Raw genomic sequence first — 12,171 nt, forward strand, 5'->3', positions numbered from 1 at the left:
CCCTAATCCTAACCCATGTAGTATGTAGTCCTGCAAATAGTTTAAATAGATTTACTGGCTGCGAAACAACCAATCACAATGAGACATTGAAAACATCGTGTTCATAGCAAAGTGTTAGATTGTTTTTCTAAATATTGCAATCTTTTGCAACATCAACCATTGCGAAAGAGTGAAACGGCAGGAAACTAAGTTCTGGACCTCCTCAGATCCACAGCAAAGATAGAAGATTGCAACTCATAATCACCAACTGCAGGTCTTCTCGTTTTAAGAAATGAAAAGCAAAATTATACATCCCATATTCATTGCTTCAAAATTTGCTGTCTACGCCATGAGGTTGGCAGGTGGTGGCCTGTTTGGTGGAACGTTTTCTCCAGAGTGTCAGAGCTATGAGTATATTTAACCTCACAAAAAATGCGTAATACAGTATAAAGCAATCAGGAGCTTCAATATACAGATGCAACATGAATAAATAAGAGTGGCTACAGTTTTTAACCAACGTCCACATAGTACTGATCATTTCACCCTGAAGACGTCTTCAGCAGCTCACCATACAGCTGATCCTGTATGAGAACATGTGTGGCTTACAGTTTCTTCATGACTGAGCTTTTCTTCATACTTTCCTGGAAACATGAAGAAATCTGATGCCTGTGAGAGCACCAGCACTCAGGTTGAAAAAGGAGGCAATCTTGCAGTTCATCTAGAGAGTACACGGCCTTAATGAATAAACTGACATGTATGAAAATGGTTTGGATCACATGCTCTGAGAGTTTGCATTTGGCGGCGGTAAGGGTTCCAGTTTTTATGATGAGGGTACCTGGCTTGAGTTTAGATTTCTGATATTGATAAACGAGCCCCCTCTTAAAAATGGACTATCCATTATGGCTTTTTTTTTTTTGCCATTCTAATGAGTTGAACATGTTTTTGGCCCATAGTTGTACTTTCCTCAGGCTTGGAAGGTCTATAATATATGTAATTTACATCATATTAAAAAATCAAGATGGGTTACCTGCTTTTACGGTTTCTATGGTTGATACATATTCAATCTTAATGTGTACACTGTCCTCCATTTGTGCTATGTTAAATGCAAGAAATGCCTCTCAATAGGATACAGCACTCATTCAGCACATAGGTTAGACGTTGCTTTCCTCTAAGCATTTCATAACACGCGTGTTACACTGTAGCAGACTAGTAAGGATCTGATTGTCACGGGTTCCATATTTTGTACATGTCAGTCGGTGAGTCAGGTGGGATGCATTACTGCTGGTTTTATATTCGTTCTCTATTATGTGCCATGTTATAACTGCATGTTTTGTTTAATCCATTTTTGGTTATTATTGGTGTGGTTATTTCCTTGTAATTAAGTTTAATTGCATGTTTTGGAATGGCCAATTTATGATTTTTAGGCAGTAATGCATCCTCTGACTGGGAGCAGCACCAGCTAATCCGCTGCTGCAGCGGCCCCACACTAAGGTGCTGTTTACACATACCCGGGTATTTTGATAAACGCATATTTTCTAACCTTCGTTTTAAAAAAAAACTTGGTGCACACAGCCCCGTTTTCAAAAAAAAACACGTCTACATAAATACGCTATCAGGAGCTGTTAAATTACGCCAAGCCTGACGGTGGCAGTGTTAGAACAATGAGAATTCCACACAAGCCAATCAGAAGCCTAATAGAGAACCGCTGACAGGAAGAACTTCCGGATCCTTTTCAAGAAGAAAATATGGCGCCAGGCTCATGTGTGTGGACTGATGGCGAGACTGAGCTACTTTTACACGTTGCGCTGGACTATAAAACTGCTAAAGCCGTGAAAAATGTCTTTATTGTTCAATACATTGTATGACTATAATTTTCAAAATCACACAAGCGAGTACAAGCTCTCAACAACAGAAATGCTGCTAGTACCTCCATGCTTGCCAGATAAACAATGAATGGCGTTATCACGCTAGCATCCTGCCAATATGGCGGATAGGGGCGGGGCTCTGTACTATGACGACAACTCCGCATTCCATTCTGAAAACTCCGTTTTCGTCTCTTTCAACCAGTTTACACACAAACGCTAAACGGAGTTTTTAAAAAATCTCCACTTTTGCCGGAGTTTTTTTTTAGCTTCGTTTTCGGAGGAAAAAACTCCGTTTGTGTATAAACGAAAGGCACAAACGAAGGGAAAGGTCTTCGTTTTTCAAAATACCCGGGTATGTGTAAACAGCACCTAATTGACATGTAGCCGGAAGTGGGTGGACTGTTCCCTTCAAAAAGGACTCTGAAACAGGAGAGCTGGGGGGAACAGGGCAGGACAGAGCGCAGTGGCGCCGCCACCCAGAGAAAGCCGTCCAAAGAGAGCCATCCAGAGAGAGCCATCCAGAGAGAGCCGTCCAGAGAAAGCCGTCCAAAGAGAGCCATCCACAGAGAGCCGTCCAGAGAGAGCCGTCCAGAGAAAGCCGTCCAAAGAGAGCCGTCCAGAGAGAGCCATCCAGAGAGAGCCATCCAGAGAGAGTCGTCCAGAGAGAGCCGTCCAAAGAGAGCCATCCACAGAGAGCCATCCACAGAGAGCCGTCCAGAGAGAGCCATCCAGAGAGAGCCATCCAGAGAGAGCCGTCCAGAGAGAGCCATCCAGAGAGAGCCGTCCAGAGAGAGCCATCCAGAGAGAGCCATCCAGAGAGAGCCATCCAGAGAAGTGTATCGGAAGGTTTCGATGCGAGGTGGCAGAAGCAGGATACACTTTTAGCTGTAGCCTGAAGGATCCATGGAACAGAGATAAGCCCCTTTCACACTGAGGAATAACCCGCGTTTAATCCGCGAATTTAGCGTGTCCGCTGTTCCTTTCACACTGACGACACGGGCTGCCGCGTCAACTCGACTCGCCTTTCGACCCGCGTCGGACCCTAGTCTTTTTGCCGAGCCGAGTTTGGTGTGAACGCAATTGACGCGGGTCGGACGTGGGCAGGGCGTGACGTGAGGAGTTTAAAAGACAGAATGGACAGCTGATTCAGAACAACAGCGACAGGTGAGGACAAGTTTTACTCTGTTTTAGCCTACATCAAGTTCGAGACATTTTTGAAGATGGCCAACTGGGGAGACAAGGAGGTACGCGAGCTCCTCAGCCGCCGAGCAGAGGACGTTATTTACCGCCACATGTCGGGGACGGTGAAGGATGAACCTCTGCTGGAAGGGCTGGCCAGAAAGATGGGAGAGCGCGGTTTCCCACGCAGCAAGACGCAGGTGACCAACAAACTGAAAGCCATGAGGAAAAAGTTCCATGCTGTTAATGACCACAACGGCAGGAGTGGCAGAGGACGATTGGACTATTTTGACATGTGCCACGCCATCTGGGGAGGAAGCCACTCTGTATTTAACCCTACCTCCGACTCATGGCTTGTGCCTACGTCAATGTACACGCCCAGCATTTTATGTGTTTTGTGTGATGCTCTGCCACTAGGCCATAACCCCTGAACTCGGCTTCAGGCGACACGGGTCACCTAACACGCCAAGCGTTCACATTGCTCGACGCGGGTCAAAGGTTCAATTTGGACCCGCTAAGGTAGCGGGTCTCAGTGTGAAAGGGGCTATAGTCGATCCTGTATTTGTTGAGCAGACTGCTGGCCATCTTTTATGTTTTAGGTCCATGCCACACCAGCGGAAGCTTCCAGCGAAGTGGCGGCCGTGTGATGGATGGGGGCCGCCTTGGGTTCCAGGTCCATGGTGTCGCCAGCGGGAGCTTTCCGGCAAGGTGGAGGCCGTGTGGCAGATGGGAGCATGTCGATGGTGTCGCTAGGGGGCGCTTCACGAGAAGTGGAGGCTGTGCGATGAACTGGAGGAACATGGAAGATCTTTAGGCTACTTGGAGTGGAGGACGGCTCGCGGTGGCTAACTGGCGTAGCAAGAGGACGGCGGAGCACAAGGACTGGAGCAGCACAAGGACTGGAGCGTTGCTGTGAGCTTGGAGTGCCCTAGTTAGGGACCGAGCAGTGAAACTGCAAGGACCCTATTGTATCTGTAAGGTTTCTTTTTCTTTGCAAAAGGTACTCGAAAACTCTTGAAATTTTGCAACCACCACCTGCCAGTCGACGACATGAAAGAATCTAAACTTTATATTTTTGGGAGTCGCTCATTGACTCTGTAGCGCCCCCCTACGATGCTTAAAAATGGTCCCCGCATTGGGCTTAGTTTCGCGTAGGACTACGAAATTCGATACACTCATTCACAATGCCCAGACGCACAAAAAAGTCTTGTCGCCATGGTCCCACGTCCACAGAAAGGCAGCCATTTTGGATGGAAAGTGCGTTTTGGTGCCATTTTTGCCCAATTCCACGCCTTGCATATGATCGAACTAGTCCTACAGATTTAATGCTACAAGCTTCAAACTTGGCCAGGTTACTCTTAAGACATGGGGTGGAAAATTCATGGAGAAACTTTTCCAAACTTTGAACGGTGTGGGCGTGGCCAGGCGATGAAAATCGTGTGATGGCGTTTGTGATTTGAAAGCCTTATCATCATCGCAAGGTCATGAAACTTGGCACACACGTCCACCCTAATGACCTCGTATGTATGTAAAGGGTATCTTGTGTGGATGGAGCAAAATGGCTCAGTGGCGCCCCCTAGAAATGTTCAAATACCCCTCCGCATTGCGGTTATTATGTGCTCGTACGTACGCAGAGGGTATTGTGCGTGTGGGCAGAGCTACGTGACGACGACGTCCAGCGCGTGCCCCAACGTGTGCACATCTCGGTCCTGCATACAGCTGCTTGCAGCTCTCTAGTTTTTATATTGTTCTTAAATTAACTTTTAAAAGGAGGCCTTCCCCTTTTTAAGAACAGAAATTCCCTAAACTCTTATTCTTTTTTTAGATTACATGTAATAAATTGTTGTAGTATAAAATTGGTGTGCAGGTCATTGAGTGCTGCTCGCCCTCGTAGTTCAAGAACCTGGTACTATAGAGTTGGTGGTAGCTGTGGGAGAGCAACCCCACCTCTATTGCACATACATGAAGGTGTTCTGTGTGATGTGATAGGGGGCCTCAGCGGTCCGGTTGAAACCACTCTCTGACATTTTTGCGGCAATCAGCTGGAAAACTTTTTCGTTTCGTACAGCGCCATCGAGCTTCTGCTGCACCGCCTCCTCACCAACAATGGAGAGTAGAGCCTGGAACCGGTCCTGTGTGCTAGGTACCCCAAGCAGAAGGGTTACAAAAATGGTAATGGGTTCCATGGGACTGGTACGCTTTCGTGGTAGTGGAAACACTGAAATAAGCAAACCGTTCTGAACCAACCCGTACCGGACTGCATAGTGGAAACAAGGCTTTAGAGAAAGGGTCATGAAGTAAAGGGATTTTTAAATCAAAACAAACATTTCTGTCCAGGATTCTCATGTGGGAAGCTGAAAAACTGGTTTACTTATACAGTTTTACTCGTTCAGGTTTACAGTTGACACCAGTGAGCAGCTAATAACTATATGATAACCGCATTATGTAGTGGCCTCTATATTCTCACCATTATCTGTTGGAAAACCCATAAGTGGTGGTTCATTTGACTCCAGGGATTCATTTGATGTTGATACAAAACCTTCTGATAATGAAGTGGATGAATCAGAAAATGGATCCTAAAAGGATCCATGTGGGATTAGAGATTGTAGCATTTCATTTGAGACTTCCTCATTCATCAGAAACACAGCAGTTATTCAGCATCAGAAACTCTTTCAACTCCAGAGAACAAGTCAAGGGAGACATGTAAAAACAACTGTAAGTAAATATTTCTGGAGAAGTTTGGAAAAACTCCCCGCGTGACAGTTTTAAGACGAATCGATCACAATGATGGCTGGAGTCTTTTATTACTCTGCATAAATCAGGGGAAGTATTTTCCTGAAGGTTTGAGTGGCTGAGAGGAGAAAGTGGCAGATAACATACACACACACACACAGGGTTACTGGTGTTTTATCTAACACCAAACATAAAAGTGTCTGTCGGATATTGGTTTGGCATATTAAGACACAGATGTGAAGCAGTAGACGAGGGCTGAAAACGAATGCCAATCATCGTTAAGTTGAACAAGCGTTGGAAATGAAAAGATTTACTTTTATCGTGAAAGATTTTAATTGAAAAGGGCCTCCAGCTTCATCCTCAAGGTAGTTGATGGAGGATAATATGTTATCATTATCCCACATACCACACACACCCAGCCCCATCTTTATAATTTGTGTGGATATCTCGTAAATCAGGGGTTCCCCAGAGTGTGGTGCATGCGAGCTGCCAATAGGGGGTGCGCGAGATGAAAAATGTAAAAGTGGTATGATAATTACACAATTAGTGTTTTTTCCCCACACAATAAAGACGTGTAAATAAACATTTCATTTGTAAAATTCAAAATCAAAAATTGGCATTTTAATTAATAAATAAATGCAGGCTATTCAAAATGCCCTTCATCTTAAAATGAAGTGTAGAAGAAGTTATCTTCTTCTACGCATTGTATTTGCGCACCTAGCTTGTGGCCTCTTCTACGTCATTCATTCTCATAAATAAGCTCAATTGTCTGAAATCAGGGAAACTGTCAAGTGAGACATCTAAAGTCAAAGTTAGTGATGAAGGAAGAGAGGAATCGGAGGCTGAATGATCTGAGTCTGGGCTTCACTTGGATTGGTGATACAGACTGCCCAAAGCCGCAGTGCGTGGTGTGCAGTGAGGTTCTAGCAAACAGCTGCCTGAAGCCTTAAAGGGGAACTCCGGGGCATTTGAAGCGCGTTTCCATTGCTAGAGGTTGTCAAATACTGATAGTAGGACACAGAGAGGTGCAAATCTGCGCTCCCTGTGTGGAGATCGCGCTGTTCGCACAGCGTGTCATGCGAGGCTAATACGTGGTGGCTAAGGGGCAACTGCTAACCCTTCCACGTAAAACAACAACTTGCACACAGCAGAAACGTCACACCACTTTATAAACCATCCGACAATAAAGTCACAAGCCTTACCATCAAAACCAAATGCATGGTTCTCACATTACTGGCATGGGGACGTTACAAAACAACTTTATAAACAGCATGTAACTCACCGGCTGGTTGTAGGCTCGCGCATGTGAAAGCCCAAAAGAGTCGATGGACGATAATCCCATATACAAAACAATTATTTTCTCTAGAAAAACTGCGTTCAAGTATTTAAAACATTACAACAATACATGCCCAGTAATATTGTAATATTGTTACCTTTTAAAAAAAGCGGGTTAATGCTACCTTGGCGGTGCATCAACCCGGTTGGGACACAGAAGGGGGTGCGCGGCTAAAAAAGTTTGGGGATCTGATCTAGATTTTCAATCAGTTCAAGAGAAAGAAGCTATAAATGCCACAGGAAGAATGGGGGTTTTAGTTTGGCACCACTACTGTGCTTGAGGACATTGCCAGTGATCATATCATATTCAAGACATTTGCAGCAAACCAAGTGTCAGTCATCAGTGTTAGTGTTTTACAAAGCCAAGTCAATGAATGTAACTGAGTTGAATCCTAGTGACTATTCTTCACGAGGGATCGATGCAGATGTGTTCATTAAGTGTCACAACTGGATACTGGGCCAGAGTTTTTGACAAGAGACACTTGCCAGTATCAACGTTGATGCTGAAAATAAAGGAGCAGTTGGTGTGAGTCCTACAAATGCACATGGGAGTGCTTTTCATAAGCTCATCTGACATTATTCAGTGGCAGTTTCATGGTTATTGAAATTCAAACACCTGCTTCATAAGCTGAGCACACATCGCAAGTTTCTCACGTCACAAGCAATTGATTCTTGGAGTCAAGACAATAAAACTGAGATGGTTGAAAGGCAAATGCAGCAGCTCAGATCAACTACCAAGAGATGCTTGCTTACTAATGCAGAGGCTGAAAAGTGAGAAGATGAGACAATCAACCTTTGTGAAGGTCAGTTTCAGTCAAGAGCTTTGAACTCTTCAGAAAGGTGGCACGTTTAAAAGAAGCAGTCACTTAACGTGGAAGACGGTTTCTTGCCATCTGCATGATGTGGTCATTAACAGACGCTCGTAAAAATCAAGATAAGAATATGAATATGAAGGAAAAGCAGATGAAAGATAGCCACTACAAACAACAGCCTGCTTAACATAGTGTTGCACCAGCCTCTTAAGCAGCACAAACCTAACATGGTTTATAAAACTTTACATAGAAGCACTAAACATTTCGAAAATGAAAAAGACAAAAAAGTGTTTTTTCTCTGCACTGTTGACAGGAAGACTGCTTCTTTGTTGTAGTATCGAAACATTAGGTTGCAGTTAAAATTTGTGTTAAGTGTCATGCTCTAACACAACTGATAAATAAGTTCAAGTGGAAAACGTCATTTGACTCAAAGTGAGAGGTGTGAGTGACTTGCTTTATTGATGTAATGACAGACTTGGTGTTTGGCTTTGACTAAAATCTTTGCACATCATGTGCATGACCAATGAGAAAAAGAGTTCTGAATATGGAGACTGTGGTTTGTGTTTGATTAGGCTGTCTGCAGAGTTCAAAGAAATGTCTCAGTGAGCTGCGTCAAGTGTTTCCACACCAAAGATTGCTTTTGCTTCTGTACTCTTCCTTTGGATGGATGAAACAGAAAAAACAAATATAATTAAAACTGAAGAATTAGGGGATGGAAAGAGGGGAAAATGTGTCTGACAATCAGTTGCATCCTAATTATTCCTACTGTGTCCTGTGGCACCATTAAAACTGCAAGCTGTAGAAATAACTAACTGGTGGCATTTCTGTTCAGAAAAATTGCAACTTGCAGTTTTTTGTGGCTCTGAAAAATGCTCATGCACACACACAAACAAAAGTTACCTAATGGGGAGGGGAAGTACAAAGTACCCTAATCCTAACCCATATAGTATGTAGTCCTGCAAACAGTTTAAATAGATTTACTGGCTGCGTAACAACCAATCACAATGAGACATTCAAAACATCGTGTTCATAGCAGAGTGTTAGATTGCTTTTCTAAATATTGCAATCTTTTGCAACATAGACCATTGCGAAAGAGCAAAACGGCTTTTAGCAAAACTTAACGACAGGAAACTAAGTTCCGGACCTCCTCAGATCCACAGCAAAGACTGGAGAATACAATTCATAATCACCAACTGCAGGTCTTCTTGTGTTAGGAAATGAAAAGCAAAATTATACATCCCATATTCATTGCTTCAAAATTTCCTGTCTGTGCCATGAGGTTGGCAGGTACCATGAAACAACCGTGGGGATCGATAAAGGCAAGCAGACATAATTTGTCAGTGAGTAGCTGCTGTCACAGCAAAGATAAAGCTGGTGAAACCAAACTGTAATAAGAGTTTGTAAAGCAGAAAGAAGCCATCCCACTGAACGACTTCTGACACAGGTGATTCAGTCATAGAGTTAGCTAACATAGATATTGCACTTATCACTGATATTACGAAAATAAATGTTAGCAGACTTGTTTACAATTTTTTGGTAATTAGTTTACCATGCTAAGAGGCTGGATAACTTGAAAATGTCTATTTAAGTTAGCAAATTTGTCTCTTGCAGTTGTATGACCACAGAGAGCATAATCATATGCGAGTAAGGATTTGTAGCGTGTAGATTTTTCATCATACTTAATCAAAATGTATTGATAAAATCCTTATGGTCAGAGCTACCAAGGTTTCCACTGTAATCAGTACCTGCCGATGTAACAGACTGAGCTAGCTGTGATATGCAGCTTGTACAGTACACCGTGAGATTAAAATAGAATCAAAATGCTTCACCAAAACGATCCTGTGGCGATCATTCCGTTTTAACTGCTTGAAATCAGTATTCTTATAATGATTTTAGGGATGCACCGATACCACTTTTTTAAAAACCGAGTACAAGTACAAGTACTTACCTTTTAGTACTTGCGATATTGAGTACCGATATGAGTACTAATCAAGGCCATTACAGTTCTTACAATTAAACACATTTTCTTTTCTTTAGGCCTATTCAACCCAAATACAACTGCACTTTGTGCATTTTAGTAATATAAAACTACTCTTAGTGCAACATATTGTTTCAACATTTTACTTTCACAAACACATTGCAGGAAAAATAAGCTCCTGTGACTGGTCCTGGTATCAGTTCTGTAGTATCGGAGCACTTTAATGAATACTGAGTACGAGTACATGCACATTGTATCGGTATCGATGATCCCTAAATGATTTATATAAAGTACATATCAAAGTTTTGCTAGTTGACCAGATTCACCCACTTGAAGTTTACTCATTATTAGCTTCATAGAATGAATCAAGTCTGAAAAATGCAGAAATGTATCCATGCATGAACGAAATATGTGATTCAACAGAGCAAAATTAACACTGTAACAAAGTTCTACACCAAAGCTTCTTATTATGAATACAAAATAAGTTATGTGATATGAAAATAAGGAAATGAGGAAAGGAGGTCCCAAAGGGGCAAAGCGTCCTAAATTCAATAATATGAAATGCCAGTGAATGGCAAATGGCATGAAATGTAGGGCAGGAGGAATAACAGACTGATTCAAATCAACTCACACGGGAAAAGAAAAGATGATGAAAGATACAGGTTACAGACATTCAAACATAATTTCAACAAAGGATGTGGTTAGATGTCAAGATAATGTTAATCAGGCCAACAAATCCTAACTGCAGTATAAATGGGTCTGCCTAACACCACTATGAGCACAAGGTTGATTCGCTGCCATCATGTACAGTCTGGGTAGATTTCTGCTTTTCCATCTTCTGATATGCGTCCAGATCGGTAAGAAATCTAAATCCTGTTGTCATTCATGAGCTATTGAATAGGTTAACCTGATTTAGACTTTTACTTATCTTTGCAGTGCGTGGAAGTGATATCATACATGGGGAAATAGTGCCAGAGAACTCAATGCAGTATATGGCCTCCGTGCAAAACAATGATGGTCATATGTGTGGAGGATTTCTCATCAGTGAGGATTTTGTGGTCACTGCTGCACATTGTAGGAGTGGGTGAGTTATCAGACTCATTCTAATGCAATTTCTCCTTGATGTCATCAATACAGTAATACACTTTGAAAATATACCAACAATGTTCAAAATGTCAATACTTCAGTAAACCTACACACGTTGTCCTGGGAACCCACAATCTCAAGAAGGACAATGATTTGAAAATAAACATTGAAAAGAGCTGCACACCTCATGAATACAAGGCAGTTGGACTGGGCTACGACATCATGCTCCTTAAAGTAAGTATAATTCATATTAGTAACCGTCTCAGATGATATACTGCTCAAATGTTTTGCATTGATTATATTAATCCAAGTGTAATTCCAGGGATCATAAAGCAATATAACGTCATATTCAATAATAACTTTCCTCAATACTCCTGCTGCAGTCTGATGAGGAAAAAGAAGTATGACATTGCTAAGTCTTTACTTTTTGTGTCTCTAGTTGTCCACAAGTGCTAACATCGACACTAGAGTGAAAAAAATTCAAATCCCAACCAATGAAATTAATGTAAAAGAAAATGACATGTGCTCTGTGGCTGGATGGGGTAAGACTAACACCGATGGTGTAGTTGTTGATGAGCTCAGAGTGGTGAATGTGTCCGTCATAAATCAGCAAGCCTGTAAGAAGCAATGGTACAATCTTCCTCCCAATGTCATCTGTGCGGGTGGAAGTGGCACAAACAAAGGATTTTGTCAGGTATGTTTTCTGGTTTTATGTTCATGAATTGTTTAAACATTATATTAAGTAGCAATTATCAGTGAACTTACCAATATTGCTCCTCCTCACAGGGTGACTCTGGCGGTCCTCTGGTGTGCAATGGGATAGCGGTCGGTGTTGTTTCTTTCAACAGAAACCAAAACTGCAGATATCCAGATGTGCCCAATGTCTACACAGATATCTCCAAATACAGTCACTGGATCAACATGATTCTGAAGAAAAAGGATTGCTGAAAGAAAACTTGTTACACTTTGCTTTACCACATGTTTATTGTACTCTGTGGGAGGTGAAGTTGTGCCTGTCGAGTTGCTCTGTCAGCATTTGCTCTGAAACAGAAATGAAGAATTAAACAATAAAAGCATCATTCAAATACTGTTCTCTCTTTTCTTCATCAGACAACAGAAACACACAGACAGAAAGAGTCTCATTTATCATATTCATCAGCTTTTTTAGCATGCCAATGTGACAAAGAGTGGTGTTTATGGGATT

General features: G+C 42.3%; 1 protein-coding gene across 1 annotated transcript; it reads left to right on the forward strand.

Annotated features, from left to right (window-relative positions):
* Positions 1–10,649: 10,649 nt before the first annotated feature.
* Positions 10,650–12,052, forward strand: LOC142400322 (duodenase-1-like). The gene is made up of 5 exons (XM_075485121.1): positions 10,650–10,738; positions 10,818–10,965; positions 11,069–11,201; positions 11,407–11,661; positions 11,754–12,052. Exons 1-5 carry the CDS (start codon positions 10,684–10,686, stop codon positions 11,913–11,915), a joined length of 753 nt encoding a protein of 250 aa, XP_075341236.1. The 5' UTR covers positions 10,650–10,683; the 3' UTR covers positions 11,916–12,052.
* Positions 12,053–12,171: the final 119 nt, after the last annotated feature.

Source organism: Odontesthes bonariensis, chromosome 15 (assembly GCF_027942865.1).
Source record: "Odontesthes bonariensis isolate fOdoBon6 chromosome 15, fOdoBon6.hap1, whole genome shotgun sequence".
NCBI lineage: Eukaryota > Metazoa > Chordata > Actinopteri > Atheriniformes > Atherinopsidae > Odontesthes > Odontesthes bonariensis.

Coding starts and splice junctions, on each gene's coding strand:
- LOC142400322 (XM_075485121.1), top strand. CDS start 10,684: ATGTACAGTCTGGGTAGATTTCTGCTTTTCCATCTTCTGATATGCGTC. Junction 10,739..10,817: donor TCTGATATGCGTCCAGATCG/GTAAGAAATCTA, acceptor TTATCTTTGCAG/TGCGTGGAAGTGATATCATA. Junction 11,202..11,406: donor ACGACATCATGCTCCTTAAA/GTAAGTATAATT, acceptor TTGTGTCTCTAG/TTGTCCACAAGTGCTAACAT.